The sequence below is a fragment of the Erythranthe guttata genome, chromosome 4 (genome assembly GCF_056151865.1).
Source record: "Erythranthe guttata isolate IM_541 chromosome 4, IM_541, whole genome shotgun sequence".
NCBI lineage: Eukaryota > Viridiplantae > Streptophyta > Magnoliopsida > Lamiales > Phrymaceae > Erythranthe > Erythranthe guttata.
In genome coordinates this window covers 13,474,749-13,497,997 of record NC_142536.1, presented here as the reverse complement: position 1 = coordinate 13,497,997, position 23,249 = coordinate 13,474,749, and the positions used below count along the sequence as shown (strand labels likewise).

General features: G+C 32.9%; 1 protein-coding gene and 6 non-coding genes across 7 annotated transcripts; 5 read left to right on the top strand and 2 right to left on the bottom strand.

The window, feature by feature from the left end:
• The first annotated feature begins 40 nt into the window (after positions 1 to 40).
• On the top strand, positions 41 to 114 carry TRNAI-AAU (transfer RNA isoleucine (anticodon AAU)). Its single transcript has one exon. It is a non-coding gene; the product is annotated as a tRNA-Ile (tRNA).
• A 1,646-nt stretch (positions 115 to 1,760) lies between these two features.
• TRNAI-AAU (transfer RNA isoleucine (anticodon AAU)) lies at positions 1,761 to 1,834 on the top strand. Its single transcript has one exon. It is a non-coding gene; the product is annotated as a tRNA-Ile (tRNA).
• A 1,678-nt stretch (positions 1,835 to 3,512) lies between these two features.
• Positions 3,513 to 3,586, top strand: TRNAI-AAU (transfer RNA isoleucine (anticodon AAU)). The gene has a single exon. It is a non-coding gene; the product is annotated as a tRNA-Ile (tRNA).
• Positions 3,587 to 5,633: 2,047 nt separating this feature from the next.
• On the top strand, positions 5,634 to 5,707 carry TRNAI-AAU (transfer RNA isoleucine (anticodon AAU)). The gene has a single exon. It is a non-coding gene; the product is annotated as a tRNA-Ile (tRNA).
• Positions 5,708 to 7,861: 2,154 nt separating this feature from the next.
• ATP3 (gamma subunit of Mt ATP synthase) lies at positions 7,862 to 13,363 on the top strand. Its single transcript, XM_012998515.2, has 9 exons — positions 7,862 to 8,291; positions 9,782 to 9,825; positions 9,957 to 10,109; positions 11,283 to 11,396; positions 11,515 to 11,642; positions 12,288 to 12,410; positions 12,521 to 12,640; positions 12,745 to 12,866; positions 12,997 to 13,363. Exons 1-9 carry the CDS (start codon positions 8,191 to 8,193, stop codon positions 13,064 to 13,066), a joined length of 975 nt encoding a protein of 324 aa, XP_012853969.1. The 5' UTR covers positions 7,862 to 8,190; the 3' UTR covers positions 13,067 to 13,363.
• A 6,496-nt stretch (positions 13,364 to 19,859) lies between these two features.
• TRNAL-CAA (transfer RNA leucine (anticodon CAA)) lies at positions 19,860 to 19,943 on the bottom strand. Its single transcript has one exon. It is a non-coding gene; the product is annotated as a tRNA-Leu (tRNA).
• A 1,792-nt stretch (positions 19,944 to 21,735) lies between these two features.
• TRNAL-CAA (transfer RNA leucine (anticodon CAA)) lies at positions 21,736 to 21,819 on the bottom strand. The gene has a single exon. It is a non-coding gene; the product is annotated as a tRNA-Leu (tRNA).
• Between the last annotated feature and the right edge of the window lie 1,430 nt (positions 21,820 to 23,249).

Below are 23,249 nucleotides of genomic sequence, written 5' to 3'. Positions count from 1 at the left end.
TTTCATGAACAATAGTTTAGTCTTTGAATATATTTACAACGGCCCATTAGCTCAGTTGGTTAGAGCGTCGTGCTAATAACGCGAAGGTCGCAGGTTCGAGACCTGCATGGGCCAGAACTAATTCCATAACCGCTTAAAATAGAAGTCTCCTCAATATTAAAAATCATATATTTAAACAAGTCAATAAACATTAACCTACATATAATCTGAACTTAAAAATATTTTTATTATTTAAATTTTTTATCCGAATTATGTTGTTACTATAATTTTTAATTTTTTTTTTCTTCCAATGATAATTTTATACTATCTTCATTGAAATATGCTAAAAAGTAAATAATACTATTAATGTAAACGATATAATGTACTCATGAATACATCTAATATAATGTATAGTAGCTAACACATGATCCACTTTATTTTCTAGTACAAGACAGTAGTCTTTCGTATATATCTTCGGTGGCCCATTATCTCATTGAATGGAAAAACCCAGCGGAAAGCCCTTATGTGAAGTCGTCTGAAAATCTTATGGGAAGACGCCTTATGTTTCTTGTCCCACGTTAGTTTCACAAGTGAAATATTCCACTTCAGTATCTATAAATATGCGAGTTCATTCGCATATGAATCAAAGTACTATTTCGCAAGTTAAAGGTTTTATTGCTTATACTCTCCAACTGATTTCTGACTGAGTGTCGGAGGATAACTGTCGAGCCACCCCTTGCGTGCCAGCTAAAATTTTTCATGATTTATTTTGCAAGTTAACGAGAGGTGTTCTCCTCTTCGACTGCCTAGCGCGCCTGGCAGTGACTGTCAAGACTTGAGCTACAAAAAACTATTCGGTTGCGCAATCGACACTTGAGCATCATCAAACACATAAACGGTTGGTCTATGTTTTCTCTATTGAACAAAACTTAAATCATTGCAATTGGAGTTCAAATAGATATCTCTTTGAATATTATAACAATAAAGTTAATATTAATTTATTTTTGTTTATTATATCTTTGAAAATTATAACACAATTTCACAAAATAAAAGACATAAAGTTAAAGATCTAAATGTTGGCTTACTTTTCAATTGAACTTGTACAGTTCATTTGGGTGAGCTGTGATGAATATTACAGATACAACAAAAAATGTATCTTCGTAACCATTCCACCGTACTATACTCTAATTATAGCTTATTTTTCTATCAGTATAACTGATTCTACAATATTTTAATGCATTTCACGTTCATTTCTTATTTTTATGGGTTTTTCTGATTGATTGTAGCATTTTTTTCATCTCATCTATGTATTATTTTAACTATCCTAATATCTTCAAAATGATAAAACCAATTTCATAAATGAAAAATATATAATTTGTAACTCCATTTTTTTGGCTTGTCTGTTTCAATTTACTATGAAAAAACTATCCCACTTTATTATGTTGACTTTATTGTATATTGTGGACTCATTTGCCTGCCGAAGAGGCCACCTGGGAAGACGCAGAGGGGATGATGAAGATGCATCCAAACATGCATTTAAATATTTTTTTTATAATATTTATATGAGTTTAAGTGTTGCTATAACTTTCAAAATAGTTTACCATTTTTTTCAAGACATCACTTGTACTATATCTATCAAATATATTGAAATCTTAATAATATAATTAATATACTCATATATGTATTGAAAAATATAAAAAATATAAACTATTAGTAACATAATAGAGAATCCGAACTATTTTTTCATGAACAATAGTTTAGTCTTTGAATATAATTACAACGGCCCATTAGCTAAGTTGGTTAGAGCGTCGTGCTAATAACGCGAAGGTCGGAGGTTCGAGACCTGCATGGGCCATAACTAATTCGATAACCGCTTAAAATCAAAATCTCTTCAATATTAAAAATCTTATATTTAAACAAGGCAATAAACATTAGCCTACATATATTTTGAACTTATAAATTATTTTTATTATTTAAATTCTTTGTCTGAATTATGTTGTTACTATAATTTTTAATTATTTTTTTTTCTTCCAATGTTAATTTTATACTATCTTTATTGAAATATGCTAAAAAGTTAATAATACTATTAATGTAAACGATATAATGTACTAATGAATACATCTAATATAAAGTATAGTAGCTAATACATGATCCACTCTATTTTCTAGTACAAGACAATAGTCTTTCGTAAATATCTTCGGTGGCCCATTAGCTCATTGAAGGGAAAAGCCTTGCGGAAAGCCCTTATGTGAAGTCGTCTGAAAATCTTATGGGAAGACGCCTTATGTTTCTTGTCCCATGTTAGTGTCACAAGTGAATATTCCACTTCAGTATCTATAAATATGCGAGTTCATTCGCATATGAATCAAAGTACTATTTCGCAAGTTAAAGGTTTTATTGCTTATACTCTCCAACCAATTTCTGACTGAGTGCGGGAGGATAACTATCGAGCCATCCCTTGCGTGCCAGCTAGAATTTTTCATGATTTAGTTTGCAGGTTAACGAGCGGTGTTCTCCTCTTCGACTGCGTAGCACACTTGGCAGTGACTGTCAAGACTTGAGCTACAAAAACTCTTCGGTTGCTCAATCGACACTTGAGCATCATCAAACACATAAACGGTTGGTTTATGTTTTCTCTATTGAACAAAACTTAAATTAGTGCAATTGGAGTTCAAATAGATATCTCTTTGAATATTATAACAATAAAGTTTATATTAATTTATTTTTGTTTATTATATCTTCGAAAATTATAACAAAATTTCACAAAATAAAAGACATAAAGTTATAGATCTACATGTTGGCTTGCTTTTCAATTGAACTTGTACAGTTCATTTGGGTGAGCTATGATGAATATTACAGATACAACAAAAAATGTATGTTTGTAACCATTCCATCGTACTATACTCTAATTATAGCTTATTTTTCTATCAGTATAATTGATTCTATAATATTTCAATGCATTTCACGATCATTTCTTATTTTTATGGGTTTTTCTGATTGATTGTAGTATTTTTTTCATCTCATCTTTGTATTATTTTAACTATCATAATATCTTCGAAATGATAAAACCAATTTCATAAATGAAAAATATATAATTTGTAACTCCATTTTTTTGGCCTGTCTGTTGCAATTTAAAAAGACGCGTTTGTGCTTCAGATGAAGGAGCTATGAAAAAACTATCTCACTTTATTATGTTGACTTTATTGTATATTGTGGACTCATTTGCCTGTCGAAGAGGCCACCTGGGAAGACGCAGAGGGGATGATGAAGATGCATCCAAACATGCATTTAAATATTTTTTTTATAATATTTATATGAGTTTAAGTGTTGCTATAACTTTAAAAATAGTTTACCTTTTTTTTCAAGACTTCACTTGTACTATATCTATCAAATATATTGAAATCTTAATAATATAATTAATATACACATATATGTATTGAAAAATATAAAAAATATAAACTATTAGTAACATAATAGAGAATCCGAACTATTTTTTCATGAACAATAGTTTAGTCTTTGAATATAATTACAACGGCCCATTAGCTCAGTTGGTTAGAGCGTCGTGCTAATAACGCGAAGGTCGCAGGTTTGAGACTTGCATGGGCCATAACTAATTCCATAACCGCTTAAAATCGAAATCTCCTCAATATTAAAAATGTTATATTTAAACAAGCAATAAACATTAGCCTACATATAATTTGAACTTAAAAAATATTTTTATTATTTAAATTTTTTGTCCGAATTATGTTGTTACTATAATTTTTAATTAATTTTTTTTCTTCCAATGTTAATTTTATACTATCTTCATTGAAATATGCTAAAAAGTTAATAATACTATAAATGTAAACGATATAATGTACTAATGAATACATCTAATATAAAGTATAGTAGCTAACACATGATCGACTCTATTTTCTAGTACAAGACAGTGGTCTTTCGTAAATATCTTCGGTGGCCCATTAGCTCATTGAAGGGAAAAGCCCAGCGGAAAGCCCTTATGTGAAGTCGTCTGAAAATCTTATGGGAAGACGCCTTATGTTTCTTGTCCCATGTTAGTGTCACAAGTGAATATTCCACTTCAGTATCTATAAATATGCGAGTTCATTCGCATATGAATCAAAGTACTATTTCGCAAGTTAAAGGTTTTATTGCTTATACTCTCCAACCGATTTCTAACTGAGTGCCGGAGGATAACTGTCGAGCCACCCCTTGCGTGCCAGCTAGAATTTTTCATGATTTAGTTTGCAGGTTAACGAGCGGTGTTCTCCTCTTCGACTGCCTAGCAAACCTGGCAGTGACTGTCAAGACTTGAGCTACAAAAAACTCTTCGGTTGCGCAATCGACACTTGAGCATCATCAAACACATAAACGATTGGTCTATATTTTCTCTATTGAACAAAACTAAAATCAGTGCAATTGGAGTTCAAATAGATATCTCTTTGAATATTATAACAATAAAGTTTGTATTAATTTATTTATTTTTATTATATCTTTGAAAATTATAACAGAATCTCACAAAATAAAAGACAGAAAGTTATAGATCTATATGTTGGCTAGCTTTTCAATTGAACTTGTACAGTTCATTTGGGTGAGCTGTGATGAATATTACATATACAACAAAAATTGTATGTTTGTAACCATTCCACCGTACTATACTCTAATTATAACTTATTATACTATAAGTATAACTGATTCTACAATATTTCAATGCATTTCACGATCATTTCATATTTTATGGGTTTTTCTGATTTATTGTAGCATTTTATTTCATCTCGGCTTTGTATTATTTTAACTATCCTAATATCTTCGAAATGATAAAACCAATTTCATAAATGCAAAATATTTAATTTGTAACTCCATTTTTTTGGCTTGTCTGTTGCAATTTAAAAAGATGCGTTTGTGCTTCAGATGAAGGAGCTATGAAAAAACTATCTCACTTTATTATGTTGACTTTATTGTATATTGTGGACTCATTTGCCTGTCGAAGAGGCCACTTGGGAAGACGCAGAGGGGATGATGAAGACGTATCCAAACGTGCAGCTATGAGACATGGCTGAAGAAAGGTGGGACAAATATCGTGATTAGGTTTTACATCTTGGAATTTTGGTTAATAAAAGAGGTGAAGCGGTGTTGATTTGAAGAAAAGGGGGCTAACTTTCATTTTTAGAGAAGGGCAATATGTCAAACGCAATTCTCTTACCAAGTCCGGGCTTGAAAAGCAAACGTAGAGTATCTCCACTCGAGAACTGTGGATCCAGTGTTGGAATTAGAAGGCTTTGCTTTAAATATGGAAATAACTAGGTTATCTTAATAAGTTCTGACTAGTTAGCTGTAGCTAGAGTAGAGTAGGTCGTAGCGGTAACCCCTAGCCTTTATCTAGTTGTTTCATCACTTTGTAAGACAACAAAGCCATATTTTTTTTTATTATATTTATATGAGTTTAAGTGTTGCTATAACTTTCAAAATAGTTTACCATTTTTTTTCAAGACTTCACTTGTATTATATCTATTAAATATATTGAACTCTTAATAATATAATTAATATACACATATATGTATTGAAAAATATAAAAAATATAAACTATTAGTAACTTAATAGAGAATCCGAACTATTTTTCCATGAACAATAGTTTAGTCTTTGAATATATTTACAATGGCCCATTAGCTCTGTTGGTTAGAGCGTCGTGCTAATAACGCGGAGGTTGCAGGTTCGAGACCTGCATGGGCCATAACTAATTCCATAACCGTTGAAAATCAAAATCTCTTCTATATTAAAAATCATAAATTTAAACAAGGCCATAAACATCATCCTACATATTATTTGAACTTAAAAAATATTTTTATTATTTAAAATTTTAGCCCTAATTTGGCTTTTACTATAATTTTTTTATAATTATTTTTTTCTTCCAATATTAATCTTGTATTGTCTTTATTGTAATATGCTAAAAAGTTAATAATACTATTAATATACACGATATAATGTACTAATGAATACATATAATATAAAGTATAGTAACTAATACATGATCCACTCTATTTTGTAGGATAAGATAGTAGTCTTTCGAAAATATCTCCGGTGGCATATTAGCTCATAGAAGGGAAAAGCCCAACGGAAAGCCCTTATGTGAAGTCTGTCTGAAAAGCTTATGAGAAGACGCCTTATGTTTCTTGTCCCACGTTAGTATCACAAGTGAAATATTCCACTTCATTACCTATAAATGTGTGTGTTCATTCGCATATGAATCAACGCTCTATTTCGCATGTTGAAGGTTTTATTGCTTATACTCTCCAACCGATGTCTGACTGAGTGTCAGAGGATAATTGTCGTGCCACCCCTTGCGTGTCTCCTAGAATTTGTCATGAATTATTTTTGCAGGTTAACGAGCGGTGTTCTGCTCTTCGACACCTCGCACAAGTGGCAATGACTGTGAATATTATTTATTCTCTTGGGCTAAAAACAAAACTCTTCGGTTGCGCAATCGACACTTGAGCTTCATCATATACATAAATGGGTTGTCTATGTTTTCTCTATTGGACAAAACTTAAATCATCAGATGTGGAGTTCACATAGATATCTCTTTGAATATTATAACAATAAAAATTGGAGTCCATGGTCCTATGCATTTATAGGACCATGAAATAATGAAATTGTCCCACAAGGTGGATCAATAGTCCACAAATATCCCCTTGAATTCTTAGTAAAAATCATGGGGAATCATTACGAACTTTCATTGGAGATGATCGATCTTACAGTCAATTTTCCTTGTGAGCATGCAACACACACATTTTCAGGTAAAATAATATTCTGATTCTTTAGAGTGTGCCCATGTGATTTTTTTGATTATTTGACGCAATGTAATCGACTCTGGGTGGCCTAATCGATCAAAGCATAAAAAAAATTTGATCATTGAACTTCTTGTTCAGCACTACGTTTGATTCTATTGTGCTCATGGTCGCATAATATAATTCCGATGAGAAAACTGGGAGTCTGTATTTCACATGCTTCTTGCATGAAACCTTGGATGTGATACAAAGATATTCCATATTCCGCTGATCTATTGTCTCGATATGAAATCCATTGAAACTTAATAAGCTTTTGTTCGATTTGCAAGAGTACAAAGCCTCTTTTGTAAAAATATTTGTTCCACTGGGTAAAATTATATTGGCTCTTCCAAAGCCATCAACTATTTTTGTCGAACCGAAAATTGTACTAACATTGCTTGCCAATTTCAACCTCGAGAAATATTTTTTTATCTCGAAGAATAGTGTGTGTTGTTCCATTAATGTCAAAGCAAATATCTCCACCATCCAAGTTGCTCACACGAGTCTTATCATTTTCCATGATTCTTTGTGTACGATTAGAGCATTCGTGTTGATAACGTATTATAGAACAAAGAAAATTACAAGAAGGGAGCAAATGTGTGTGTATATATGATATTCTTATTCAAGCGTGTCTCAACTCCATACAACAGTGTCTCTTACAAGGAAGACCATTCAAATGGTCATGAGTTCCAAGGAAACGAATGACCTTAATATCCACCACTATCCCCTCTAATTACATACACTAATGATTGTGTAACTGCCGTATACATCCACCACAGATTACATAATAGTTACAACATATTTTTTTATCATTATGAATTATGAAAAAAAAAAGCTTATATCGCTCATACACTTCAACTTAAAAAAAAGAATCTAAAAATAATTTATAATTATCAAATTCGAGCACTTTAGATTTTTATTTTGAAACTGAGATCTAAAAACTTATCACTCCTTAAAAATATTGCATCAGATGTAGGACCTCATAAGATGATTAAAGTAAAAAAAAAAAAAGGAAAAATCAATCACCAATTGTAAAATACGTGAATTTTGAAAGAATGTTTATAAAAAAAGATTTGAATTTTGTAAATGAAAAGGTATATAAAAGTTCAAGTACCAAAATGATAACTACCCAAAACTAAACAGCCTGAAAATGGAATTTTCATCTTCTTAAAGGAGTCAACGTGTAACCCGGTCCAAGGCAAAGCAGCGAAACGACGTCGTAAACCACGCCACACCCCCCAAACAAATCACTGCACTAAAAAGAGCATCTCCTTCGCAGAAGAGCCTCCATTTGCGAGCACTTGAAACAAACCCTAGATAGAATTCACACCACCACCGCTCAGAAAGTTAGATAACCGTTCCGATCAGCTCCGATCTGAAGAAGTAAGAAATGGCGATGGCCGCACTGAGACGCGAGGGTAGACGGATCGCTGCTCCTCTTCTCTCTCCTCACCCAATCAATCCCCTCCGCTCCTCCCTCGCTTCCTCCGAGTACGATTCGATCTCTCTCTTCTCTCTCTAGATTTATATTTTTGTCTTCATGGCGGATTTGTGGTGGTTTTGGGTTAGCATTTCTAAGCCTATGTCGATTTCGCTGTTGTTGCTTTTAGAAATGTCACTGAATCGATAAATTTCATGGGTACTGTTTTGTTTTCCTTAATGGTTTCCGGATATTCAGAGCGAGGTGTGTCTTTTGCAGCGTAATGTACCACATGATTCTGTTTCATGTTTTTTTGCTTGGTTGCGTATGATTTTATCAAATTTATGAAGCATTTGGTTTATGAGGGTTTTCTGTTATGTTTAATTACTGTGTATCTAGATATGGGTGAAAATGATCAGTTGTTACTCTGTTCTGTGGAGATTTCTCTGATGGGTAATTTGATTTTTGCACCAATGAGAAATGAACTTAGCATTTTCGTCCAGGATTTGTTTCAGGGGTTTCTCAGCAGCTTTGTAGTTGTAACTTCTGCGAACTGGGTGCACGGATTTACAGGCAGTTGTGTTGATTGTAACTTATGTAGATTGAGTGGGGCTTATTTCTTTTTAAAAGTTCAAATTTGATTGTTCGACAACAAGGCTTCATAAACTATTTTTTTAATTGGTGGGGTTTTTTCAAAATGATTTTACCTCAATTTTGTAGAGTTGTGGTTTTCTTGTACCGAATTTTTCTTTGTAGAGATGTGGTTTTCTTTATTTTTTTGGTTTTTTTGTTGAAGTAGGCGGACTCGGTTCAATTTGTTTTAAACTTAAATATGTTAAAAGTATGACGCTCATATTTTTGCAATATATTTCCCGAGGTGGATAACCTGAGCTGGTTAATATTTTTACCTTAACAAGGTGATTTAGCTGCTTTTAGAATATGAGAGTAGTGTGTTTGGGTCTGTTCATATCCCTGTAGGTTTGCAGTTGAATTCACCTTGTGTTGAATACTTGAATACTTCCTTTGGCCAGCCTAACACAAATGTAGATCAAGATTCCCCTGGAAGTATTATTATCATGAAAAGCATCAGACACGAGTAATTGAAAATAAGCTTAGTGGTGGGAAAGTCATTGTGTTCCATAGATCAAGATCAAAACGGAGAATCAAGCTCTTACATTTTATTAAATAATTACGTTGAAGAGGAATAAAATTGTGGACTGAGAGGGTATTTAAAGCAAGGTGAAACCAGGTTTATACTAAAGCTAAAACAAAAGGAAAAATTAGTCAAAAGAACATATGTAGTGTCGATACATTTATCAGATGGTGATAAAAATGATTGTCTCTACTACTGTATTCTGAAGGAAACTTGTACGGAATATGTTTTAATTATAATATTAGTTAAGGTCATACAAGAGAATATTATATATCCTCACTAGTGTTCAGGTATACCCGATGACTCCAGTCTATCACTTGCTCTGGTCTCGGCAAGTCATGTATTTTTTTGTTGCGATTAGTCATTTTCTTTTTCTTTGCCTCTAAAAGACTTAGCACATGCCAACAGGGAGCAGGCATTCTCAGGAGTTCGTTTCATCTCTACTCAAATTGGTAAGATCAATTCTTTAACCTGTTGGCACTTTTTATTAGTTATTATTTGCCTGATATTTCAACCTTCTTACCTTTTCTGAACTCTTATTTTCTGGGAAAAAAATATTAATGATGATGTTGCAAATCTGCAGTGCGCACTCGTATGAAGAGTGTCAAGAATATTCAGAAAATCACTAAGGCTATGAAGATGGTTGCAGCTTCGAAACTCCGAGCTATTCAAACCAGAGCTGAAAATTCACGTGGTCTATGGCAGCCATTCACTGCTCTTCTTGGTGACATGCCAAGTAAGTTTAGATATATATATATATATATATCCATCGTGCCTCAATTTCTCTGAGACGAAGTTTCACTGAAGCTTGAGTTCTTCATGAAATTTCTAATAATTTTAATTCAATCTGTTTTTCGCTGTCTACTGATTCCATGCATTATGTACATTATGAATTGCCTGTTGATGTGTTATTGGCTTGCTAATATGTTGGAGCTTCTGAAAGTGATTATGTAATGATGGAGCAATGTTGAATTGTTTCTATTGGAAGGTCTGTGCAGGTGCATAGCTGCATATCTCTTCACATTTCTTCTACATCATTTTTTTTCTCTTTTACGTATTCCGTGTTTCTTCATCATTTCATCATTATTGCCAGAAACTGGAAATTTATCAACTACTGTCACGCAGGCAAGTTAGACATCATGTGATCATGAGTTCATGATAAAAGTGATTTTTCTGGTATTTAATTCACAATTAGGCAATTCCTTCATTATGTTCATATCCCTGTAGGTTTGCTGTTGAATTCACCTTGTGTTGAATACTTCCTTTGGCTAGCCTAAAGTAATGCCTGTCTAAGCATTAGGTGTGATTACAATTACTTCCATCTGAAGTAGCCAGTAGGATATTGCGTATGACTTATCTGTTCCTGCTGATCTCTTGTAGTTTATTCGTTTTAGATTTCTCAAGTATGTGCAAGTCCTTGTTTTTTTTTGTGCTCAACATTGAGAATTGTTGCAAGTTTCTCTTATTTACGAAGAAAACTCATGCAGTATACACAAGATGCAAATTGTCAGGTCATGTGCTATTACTGCATAAGGTTAAACTAAGACTAGTTCACCTTGCTTGCTACATTGCAGAATGCTGATGTTGACCTTTTATTTTGTTTTCTTTTATCTTTTCAACCAGGACTGTATGCCTCATCAATCTGCTCTCTTTGCTAATAAACTCTCTCTTTAACCATTATAATGGATGGCTTATTTCCAGCCGTGTCTGTTTTAGATCAAGTCTGTAGAGACTACCTTCTCTATTAGCTCTTTCAAGGCATTGCCATCTCTTGTTCAACCTCCTTGTACACTGAAAGCCCCCCTCAGCTGGATGCTTAGCTTAGCTAACTGCAGCTCTGATTATGACTGTTCATCAAACACATTGACTCTTATTTTGTACTTACTGTCCATCTGTTTTCTTGCATTAGGTGTTGATGTCAAGAAGAATGTTATTGTCACAATCTCATCAGACAAAGGTCTCTGTGGTGGAATTAATTCTACTTCTGTGAAGATAAGCAGGGCGCTCTACAAGTTAAATTCTGGTATATTAAGCATTTGCTAAATCCCTGAGCTGTACTCTCCATATTTTTTTCTTCTTTATTTTTCCCTTTCCTCGCTAGTTACCAAAGTGGTCATTAACTATAAAATGTGTAATTCAAGGTCCTGAAAAGGAATGCAAATATGTCATTTTGGGAGAGAAGGCAAAGGCCCAACTTGTGCGTGACTCAAAGAAAGACATTGGGCTGTCGATAACTGAGTTGCAGAAGAATCCTCTTAACTATACTCAGGTTGTCTTTGTTCAGGCCTGTTGTGTTTCAAAATGCTTGCGTATTAATTCAAAATTTTGTCCAGCATGCCAAATATTACTTTAATGATCATATTTTTACTTACTGACCTGTTTGGGTGCTAAATTATCATCGTTTTCCAACTTCCTGATTATAGTTTTTTCCGTTGCGTTTGAAACTTTCAATTACTTTGTAGTTTGTAAAACTAAACCAACTTGAGTGTTTTTTTCTAGGTTGCTTGGCTATATCTGAGTTCAGCTAGATGCAGTTCTTACTTGCATAAGCTTAGGGATTAAGTTAAGATAGGCTGAGTAATAGTGTGTTCAAAACACTACTGAACTTGCTTTTAAAGGCCATGGCACCATGTGAATTGTGGCATACAAGCTGATTATCCTTTGTCAGCTTCATTTCATGCTGTGCTGGGATTTTTTTATTCACCCTTAGGCAATTTCCCAGATTATTCGAGGCTTGTGGCCACATATGATGTAAACAGATTTGGTTTTTATTTTCATCCACTTTGTTCATTGCTAATACCAAGATTGGATGGTGTTCCTGTTAATGTGTCTGAAAATTCAGAAAATAGAAAATGCTATGAATTTTTTAATTCGTACTTGATATCTGATTCTCAAATTCTATTGTTCGTTGCAGGTTGCCGTGATTGCAGATGACATCTTAAAGAATGTAGAGTATGATGCACTAAGGATCGTGTTCAACAAGTTCCAGTCTGTGGTTGCATTTCTGCCAACAACATCAACTGTATTATCTCCCGAGGTTGTATTGATTGCATAACTGAATTTACACACATGAACCATTATATACATATAATATAACTGTTGCATGCTAATTAATTCCATGTGTATTTTTATTTTTTTTGATAAAAGATTGTGGAGAGAGAAGCTGAAGCTGGCGGCAGTCTTGGGGAATTGGATTCCTATGAAATTGAAGGTGGTGAAACAAAGTCAGAAGTGCTTCAGAACCTCACAGAATTCCAATTCTCATGTGTACGTTTTTACCTTTCGAGATTGGTTGAAAAACTAAACTAGGGCTGAATTTGACTCGGATTTTGTCTGATAAATTGGAAACTTTTGAATGCTGCTGTCTTCAGGTTATGTTCAATGCAGTACTAGAAAATGCTTGCAGTGAGCAGGGAGCGAGAATGTCTGCAATGGACAGCTCCAGTAGAAACGCTGGAGATATGCTTGACCGTCTCACCCTTACTTATAACAGGTTCCCTTCATATATCTCAGCTTGTATTTATTTGAGCTTATTTTGTTTCTTTTATTATTATCTTGAATATTATGATTCGGATACAATTTTCTTTCGGATAAATCTGAATGTTCTTTTTGTCCATTACCAGAACTCGTCAAGCATCCATCACTACGGAGTTGATTGAGATTATATCTGGAGCATCAGCATTGACGGGCTAAATTCAACAAGTCTTTAGTCTCCTTGTCTGCCCTAGTCGGATATTGACGAAATAAAAGTTACTTGTGGAGAATAATTTTTTTTCCGTGTTTGGCGAGAACTTAAGCATTTTTCAGCTTTTTTTTTTTTTGTTTAATTTAAATAATCTCCTTGGCTATAACTTCATGCAAAGGGATATACCGGCTTGTGCCCGTTCACCTTCTATGAAACCCAGTTTTATGGTCTTGTTCTCTTGGTGTGTTTATGTTTCTCTTTCATTGTCAGAAACTCAAAATACAAAACAAGTGTTTCTATCTTTATTTTGATGATGTTCTTGCACATTCTTTTATTTCCTGTTACATTTGCATTACGTATCTGGTTTGTGAGCAGGCAAATGAGGATGGATTAGATGGTATTACTGGAATGTTTTTGATGGATTTATTCCCCAATGTTGAATTGCATCTTTAAAAGGGAAAATTTGACAAAACCCCTATCACACAAGTACAGTTATAGTGGGTCTAAATTTTATTTGACATTTATAATATAAATTCAAAGCAGCTTTTATTAATGGACACTTTACAAATAAATTCATCAATGGGTATTTATTCATAAAGGGGTTCAGACAATAATTTTTTTTACACAAAAATCCACACATGGTCCAGAGGTTAGTAAAAGCCTAAAATAGCCGTCCATATTTTAATATGCTCCAATTTCATCGTTTAATTTAATCTAACTTCAATTTGACCCCAAATTTCACAAATTATTCAATTTCATCATTTTATGGACAATTTGGTCTGTCACCGCCGGTCTTTGGCGTTGACTTTTTTTTTTCTTCCTGATTTTTCCGGCACCGGTTTCCGATGTTGACCCGGTCTCCGACGTTGACTTTTCGAATATTATTTTTTTTAATTTTTGATTTTTTTTTCTTTAACATCTTTTTGCCCCCGTTTAAACAACAATATTGCTGTGGTTGACAGTAATATTAACAATATTAGTGTTAAACACAGTAAAATTAACTATACTACAGTTTAACACACTAATATTGTTATATTAATCTCTAGGACAATAATACTAACACAATAAAAGTCATTATTATTGTATAATAGAGTAATATTAATATGTTAACAGTTCAACAAATGTAAACATAATAAAAAGCCAAAAAAATAAATATTAGTGTGGTTAACAACAATAATATAATTGTGTTTACAGTAATATTACAATAATAGACAGTAATATTATTACATTACTCCGTCAATAACTCAAACAAAACAAAAAACCAAAAACAAAAATAATATTGATGTGGTTGACAAGAATATTATTGTGTTTACAGTTATTTTACTATCAACGACATTAATATAATTACGTCGACTTGTCAACAAATCAAACAAAATAAAAAAAAAATAACAAAAAAAAAATAATAATATTATCGTTGACTCTAATTGTACTGTGAACGGCAGTACAATTACATAAATGTATTGTCAACGACAGTACATTAACGTTAATGTACTGTTAGTGACATTATAATTACGTTACTTTTTTGTCAGTGACATTATAATTATTGTTAATGACAATACAATTACGGTCAACATTTAGCGGCGGAAGAAAAAAAAAAAAAAAAAAGCCCTCTAAGAAAAGTCAACGTCGGAAACCGGCGGCGGAGAAAACAGACCAGAAAAAAAAAAAGTCAAAATTGGATTTTTGTGGTCAAAATTGATTAAATTGGAGTTACAATTAAAAATTGGGTGTAAAATGTTAGGGGTAATTTTGTCATATACATTAATTTTTCCTTTGTTTATAATACACATTAAATTGATGGGCTTATTGGCGGAAGATATATAACCCCTGAACCTAGAATAATAAAGATGGTTGGTGAGAGACTTATGCACAAAAAACCCTTTATTAATAAATATTAATTATCACCATTATACCCTTAGTTAAAAGTAAGGCATATTTATGATTGAAAATAAAAGATACGCAATATCTTTTCCATCAATACACCATGTTTAAATAAATTCACGAATCTCGCTCCTTAATTACAGATTACCGTTTTCATCGTAGTAGGATTTATAATTCTCGGAAATTCTTCCACAATTGTATGAACAGGAAAGTGGCGTTACAAATATAAAGAGTCGTTTTCGTAGTTTTTGTAATTTGTGTAGGTTTCATATTATCGTACCTGAATTAATTTGATAAATAAATTGTAGATGTATGGACATGTTTGTTTCGCTTGAACGTTATGTTGTTGTTTATCCGAGCAAGAAAGTGGCTTTGTAATTATACAGAGTGGTGTTCATATTTATATAGCTATTTATACATAGTGGTTTTCCTGTTTATCTAACTGTTTATACATAGTGGTTTTCATGTTTATATAGTTGTTTATACATAATGAGTTCATATTTATAGAGCTGTTTATACAGAGTGGTTTTCATAATGTCAGACTCTGTCTTTGATTTTCTTCTTCCTGAAATGATTTATCCATTGTTGGGTGGGCTTGGTGTAAATGGTAGGCTAATGATAATTTTCAAGTTGATTTGGAGCGTGATTTGGAGGCATATTTTTGGATGCTATTAATTAGGAGAATTTGCATTTATCATCATTTTTTATTTATTTATTTTTTATTTATCAAATAACCCCTTTTTTAAATCACAAAATAGTATAAAACTGGGTGTAACTTGAATTTTTTCGATTGAAATCAGGTGTAACTTGAATGTTTGTAATTTGCTTCAGTCAATGGCAACCTTAAGCAGCTTAAGTGTCTATCATGCAATAATATTAATGATTAGGGGCAATTTGTTATAGGTCCTTAAGTATTAGATTTTAGGGGTGTAAATTCAAGTCATAAGTCATATTTTGTATAAGTCCATTGATTTTTTCATGGCGGAAATACCCTTAAGTAAATAGGGCAAATGCCATATGTTATGGAATAAGAAAATCGTCATTAACAGAGAAAGAAAGAAAGAGTTTTTAGAATAACAAAACTCTTCAACATTGTAACCTGTTACGCAAATCATAAACATCTTCTGCAAAGAAATCTCTAGAAATCTGCAAACCCTAGCAAAACTTGTTGTTCACTTTTGCATCTCGGCCATATTCTCAGAAACGCGAAATCGGAGATTTTCAATAGCAAACAAGATGGTGCAGAAACAAAAAAACATGGGTATATAGTTTTCGCATTTTATTCATCTGCTATAAGACATTTTGATGTTGGTTTAACTACAAAATGTTATAGGTCATTTTATTTCCGGAAAAGGAAAGCTGATGTTGAAGCATCGATCTCCGGTACATTATTCACAAATTTCAAAGATTTTCCTACCGTTATTTATCGTATTTTTTAATTTGTATATTAATGTTTTGATGTTCGAAATTTCAAAATTCCAAGAATTTGATGTTGGTGTTGCTTGTTGGTTGTTGTTGATAATAATTTGTTGTTTTTATCGTATGTATTTTAGAATTGTTAATTCCAATTTGCAGTTTCTAGTTTGCAAATTTCAATATGCAGTTTCTAGATTACAAACTCCTTAGTTATTTGAGCAGTGTGCAAAGTGCAAAATGAGATTACGCATATATTAGGTACCGTGTTAGATTTCATTGTCTAGTTTTTCACAAAAAAAATTTAAATTGAAATTTTAATGTTGCAATCTTTGTTTGCATTTGCGTATGATGGTTTGATATTTTCATGTACTGTTTTTGTTTCGCTAATTCATGTGTTGTTTACTTACACATGGTGTTTTTATTTGCAGTGTGCATTTTGCAAGTCTTGTATGTGTAGGAATTATTTTAATAACTATGTTGGCTCACATATGTGATGTAAATGTGTATGATTATCTAAAAGAAAGTCCAAATTAATTGTGATCTAATAAAGATTATCCTAGTTGTATAAGAAATCACTTTGTGAACGTTATTTATGTTCGCATTCTAAGAAATTGTTCGAGCTGCTTCCTTTATCTATTTGTAACTCAAAAATCCGTTTTCATGTTCTATATTTAATCAATTCAAACTATATATTTTGTTGTTTGATATATTTTTCTTCTTCTGTCTTGAATTTGCCCACTATTTATTATGTTTCGAAGCAAAAAAAACGCTCCATGTCGTTTTCATTTTGTTATTGTTGCTTGAAGCAAATTTGTTTTTAGAATATTTATGTATGTGTTACTTCTATTTTTGGCTTGTTGATTTTTGACTATATGATACTTAACTTAGGGGCTTGGAGAAGCTACTAAAAATTATGTTCGGCAATGTTCTTTTGTTTTTTTTTTCTTTTTTTTTTTTCTTTTTTTTTTTTTTTTTTTTATATATATACTTATTCTCTATTTTCTCTGCTATTTTCTATCTTAAATTGGATTTGATTTTCTCTCTATGTTGTTTGATTTCGTTACAGTCAGTTGGGAATTCGTTTTTCTATGCCACTGTATAACTTAATTGTACGTCCGTTTTATATTTATTAAAATTCACTTACTTTGTCGCTATTTAAGGGGATTAATTTGATTAAGTAATTACATTCTATGAACATATTTGTTGCTTTGCTGCCCTTTTGTGATGCCGGTGGTACTTTTTTCTTATTTGCTAAGTTCATGCACATGTAAACATAGATATAATTATTTGTATATTGTGAGTTTCTGCAGAGACTGGAGTTAGTGAAGCTATTTCTCAAATAATTTATGCTCGGATTGCGCCTCTCTCTCTCTCTCTCTCTCTGATTTCTATAATCTATTTTTCTATTAAATTGAATAATTATTTCTGTACTTAACAGTTGGAAAATTTAATTACAATATCCATTTACCAGAAGTTTGTGGTTCCCCTTTTCTCTTGGTATTTAAGAATTGAGTGTTAATTTTTAACTTGTATGATGTGTTCATTTTTTTTTATTTATCATATGCATGCACATAATTTTTCCCTCATTTCTAATGTTTATAATTTATCGTATGCATGCATATACTTTAATATAATTACTAATAAAAAATATATATGCCGTGCATACCACGAGGAGAGTTACTAATTAAAACACGATGTTTACATAAAATTTTTAGATGTCTTTTGAAGTCTAATAAATTTTTGGGGCCTTAAGATATAGGTCCCTAGTGAGAAAACTTATTAGAACTAAATGACAAGTTTAACTAAATCTTTGCTACAAATCCTTTATAAAATTCATTCCAAAAATGCCCCCTCACTCACAAATTTGAAATATGCTTTAATTAAAGTTCATATTGCATTTATCATCTTTTTACTCTGGAATATTATCATTTTTCCATTTTATATTTTTATTTTTATTTTTACAAAAGACACGTTTTTCTTTTTTCTTTTTTTCTTTTCTCTTTCTTCATTTAAGCATTTTTTACACTAATATAAAACTAAATAAAAATCCTTTCTTTTCTATATAATATAGAAAATTACATAAAAAACACGTTTTTGTTTTTATTTTTATTTTCTTAAATCCAATTTACATATGTTTTTCTATCTTGTTTTAATTTTATCTGTTGTTAATAATATTGTAGTAGAATTTGGTGTACTATGATATACTACGATGTACTATAGTTTACGGTGTATTATAGTCTATAGTTTACTACTGCGTACTATGGTTTACTACGGCGTAGTATTCCAAACCCTAGCATAAAAAAAAATTATCAGCCGCCGGCAAACCCTAGGGCAAACAAATCACAACCGCCGCCAACTACTATCCGCCAACCCTAGCCGTCAACCAAAACCCTAGCGCCGTAAAAAAACCCTAGGCTGATGCAATCGCCTCCAACCATCGATCTAACCTCACACCACCATCTCCAATGGCCACCTCCACCATAACTATCACCTGATCTATAACCACGACCACCACCGCCATCGCCATAGACCCACCTCCGTTGCCCCCTTCTACACCCTCCTCCTCCACCGCACCGTCGCCGAGGTCTCCACGAACCTCGAGATCTTCAGATCTATTCATCGCCTCCTTCACTCTACTCTACTGCTCGGCGACGGATCTGGATGGATCCTCAAAATCTTCAGATCTCGGCATAGTGGCGGTGGCATCCTCGATTTGCACCCATTGATTTGCAAGAGAGAGAGAACGTGATGGGCTGACGACAAAAATATGAGAGAAGGAGAGAGATGTGGAACGGTTGAGAAGAAGAGAGAAAAGATTGAGGTGTGGCGAGTGGAAAAAAAAAAGACCGTGAGAAGAGAGATAAGCCTAACCTTTTATTATTTATATTAAAAGTATTTTCGGGTTATTTGCCTCCAACCATCGATCTAACCTCACACCACCATCTCCAATGGCCACCTCCACCATAACTATCACCTGATCTATAACCACGACCACCACCGCCATCGCCATAGACCCACCTCCGTTGCCCCCTTCTACACCCTCCTCCTCCACCGCACCGTCGCCGAGGTCTCCACGAACCTCGAGATCTTCAGATCTATTCATCGCCTCCTTCACTCTACTCTACTGCTCGGCGACGGATCTGGATGGATCCTCAAAATCTTCAGATCTCGGCATAGTGGCGGTGGCATCCTCGATTTGCACCCATTGATTTGCAAGAGAGAGAGAACGTGATGGGCTGACGACAAAAATATGAGAGAAGGAGAGAGATGTGGAACGGTTGAGAAGAAGAGAGAAAAGATTGAGGTGTGGCGAGTGGAAAAAAAAAAAGACCGTGAGAAGAGAGATAAGCCTAACCTTTTATTATTTATATTAAAAGTATTTTCGGGTTAAACAAAAATAAAAGGAGGCGAGTCAAATTTTATTTTTAGTATCCATAGTTTTAGTGATTATGTTGGTTACAAAAATATGAGCACAATAATTTTTCCAAATATCATTAAAATATGTGTCAGAAGTGGGATTTGAACCCACGCCCTCTCTCGAAGACCAGAACTTGAGTCTGGCGCCTTAGACCACTCGGCCATCCTGACAGAACATTAAGGATTTGGTTTATTCTAATGATGTTTTTTACCATAATACAAATTATATTAGAGGATATAAATATTCCTATTTTATACGGTACATTGTTTCTTGTTTCAAAAATAAACAATATACTATTTGTATGGAATACTATGAGTTAAGACTTGGATTGGGTTGGTTTTTATCCACTAACTGATCCATTACCGATTATATTTTTAGATGGATAATGACTTTTTAACCGACCCATTGGATCGGGTCGAAAATTTCAACTAGACACATCTATAATGGTCGGTTAGTGGTTTCTAATATTATCAAAAGTTGGTTGACCGATAATTATCGGTCAATCAACTATATAATTAAAATTTTATTAAAAATTATAAAATAAAGAGTGTGTTTTCATAATTACTTTGAATTTCTTAATTATATTTTTTTTCTTCAGATTGCTATTAATTAGTTTGAACTGATAAATGATGATCGCACAGTGGCATTACGAAGAATGTGCTATTTTTACTCCAAAATTTGATTTTTTTTAAGTGCACTAGGTGGGGTATAACTCATCAACCGACCCAGTCCGTAACCAAATATTCGGTTGTCAACCATCAACCGACCCACAAAGGTTGGGTCGGCAACGGTTTTCAAATTTGAGCAAAATTGGTTTGTCGGATGGGTCGACTTTTAGGCTGTTAATCGACCAATCCAACCCATTCCCAACTCTACTATGGGTATTGACAATTTGCACCCTCATTAACCTTTTGGCTAGAAAATAATTAGTTACTTGTTTTGTGAGTTTAAAAAGAGATATATTTTTATTTCATGTAATTTTTTAAGAAATTTAAAAATCTTTCATCATTTAATAATTTGACTCGTCATTTTACCATATTCTCAATTCAATTATCTGCATCCATGAAGATAGGGAATTCATCTAGTCCATTGAGGAAAGGGCCTGGAGAGCCTTATTGACGAATATCTTCCAAGTTTCAACGGTTCAAAATGAAGGTAACTGCAGTTGAAGAATTGTCTTAATCAAAGAATTATAAATAGGCCGCGGCTATTCGAAATACTCGTTTCACCAAGTGTAAGACCAATTAAAAGAAAAACCACAAAAAAAAATCTAAATGACTAATATACCCATTACTTATTTTCCTTTTATTTTTTATTCATGACCAAAAAACAAGGTTTAAGTGTCCAAAGCCCAAAAAAAAGGAAATAGTGTAATAAGAAAACATATTTGGAACGTACAAGACCAAGACCCCTTAAATGCCGCTGCCTGAGTTCGCCGCTGCCACTGCGATCCAATCCTTCACGACGATGAGTGCTCCAACACAAACGCAATCCAACACCGAAGACCAAGCCCAAACGCCTTTAAAAGGACGAAAAATCGAATGAGTTTTCTGACAATCGAACTTTTTCACTATTTTGTTAAAATATTAATTAGAATTCTCCACGAGTACGTAGTTGTGGGATTATGCTTAATAGTCGATGATTTTGTGTTAGATTTGATGCTTTTAGAACATTTTCGATCTATTATGGAACTCGACCTTCAAATGTCGATTTTGGTATATTTGCTCGACATTTGCATGTCGTCTAATGTCAATATTTTTCTATAGCAACCAAATGTTGGTTTTTGTACACCGGACACGACATGTAATCGTAGAATTTTGTGCATTTTGATTGACGCTATGATGTCGAAATAAGCTTGTTTCCCAAAACTCGACATCTTGATGTCGAGTTTGCGGATAAAATTCGACCTGTTAATGGATCTAATACTGCAAATAGCCACGGCCATAAAAATTAAAAATATGGTGTCAGAAGTGGGGTTTGAACCCACGCCCTCTCTCGAAGACCAGAACTTGAGTCTGGCGCCTTAGACCACTCGGCCATCCTGACAATTACAAAAGTTAACCGTTTTTTCTATTCTGATCCTATGTTTACCCATAATACAAATTATATTAGAGGACATAAATATTCCTATTTTATTACATTCTTTCTTGTTTTAAAATAAGCATACTATTTGTATAGAATACTATCATCAATATAAACACAACAAATAATAATTTTAAATTAGAGTCCATTACAAATAAGCCCATCATCCTCATACTTATTCATAAAATGATCTAGGCAAAAAACTTTTTTACAAAAAAGTCCACACACTGTCTTGAGATGTATAAATGACTACAATACCCCATCACATTTTAATATGTTCTAATTTTATCCTTTAATTTAATTTAAGCTCAATTTGACCTCAAATTTCACAAATTATTCAATTTTGACTCAATACTCAACTTTGACTACAATTTCGTCCGTCGCCGCCGTTGACTTTTCTTCTCCTGATTTTTCCGCTGGTCTCCCGCATTGACTTACTGTTTTTTATTCCGACGTTGATTTTTTCAATATTTTTTTTCTCTTGATTTTTCTGCTGATTTCCGGTGGTGACTTCATTTTTTTTTTTAGAATTATTTTTTTACTTTAACATTTTTTTGCCCCGTTTAAACATCAATATTGCTGTGGTTGACAGTCATATGAACTATATTACTGTTTAACACATTAATATTAACTATACTACAGTTTAACACAATAATATTGGTATATTACTTTCTATCACGGTAATATTAACGCAACAAAAATCACTATTATTGTGTAATAGAATAAGATTAATAAGTTGATCTTTCAATAAAGTTAAACATAATAAAAAATCAAAAGAAGTAATATTGATGTGGTTGACAGTAATATTACTGTAACAACAATAATATTACCTCAACCACAGTAATATTATTGTGTTTACAGTAATATAACAATAGTAGACAATAATATTATTACGTTAATCGGTCAACAAATTAAACAAAACAACAAAGCAAAAAAATAACAATATTGATTTGATTGACAGTAATATTATTGTGTTTACAGTAATTTTAGCGTCAATGACAGTAGTATAATTACGTTGACTTATCAACAAATCACACAAAATAAAAAAATTACCAAAAAAATAATAATATTGTTGTGGTTGACTGTAATTGTACTGTTGCTGACAGTACAATTACGTAAATGTACTTTTAGCGACAGTATAATTACTGTGAGTGACAGTACAATTATGGTCAACGTGCAGCATCGGTCGTAAAAAAATGGATAAAAATGTTAGGGAAAAAAGAAGTCAACGCCGAAAACCGGCGGCGGAAAAAAAAAAGTTAACGCCGGAAACCGGCGGCGAAAAAAATAAGACAAAAGTCAACACCGGAGTCTGGCGTTGGCCGCCAGTCAATGCTGGAAACCTGCGGCAAAATAATATTTCAGAAATTTTTTTTTAAAAAAAAAGTTAAAAT

Bases quoted from the DNA above. Each gene is read 5' to 3' on its own strand.
- ATP3 (XM_012998515.2), top strand. From the start codon at position 8,191: ATGGCGATGGCCGCACTGAGACGCGAGGGTAGACGGATCGCTGCTCCT. The intron at 10,110-11,282 runs GTAAGTTTAGAT...TTCTTGCATTAG, and splicing joins TCTTCTTGGTGACATGCCAA to GTGTTGATGTCAAGAAGAAT. The intron at 12,867-12,996 runs GTTCCCTTCATA...GTCCATTACCAG, and splicing joins CTCACCCTTACTTATAACAG to AACTCGTCAAGCATCCATCA.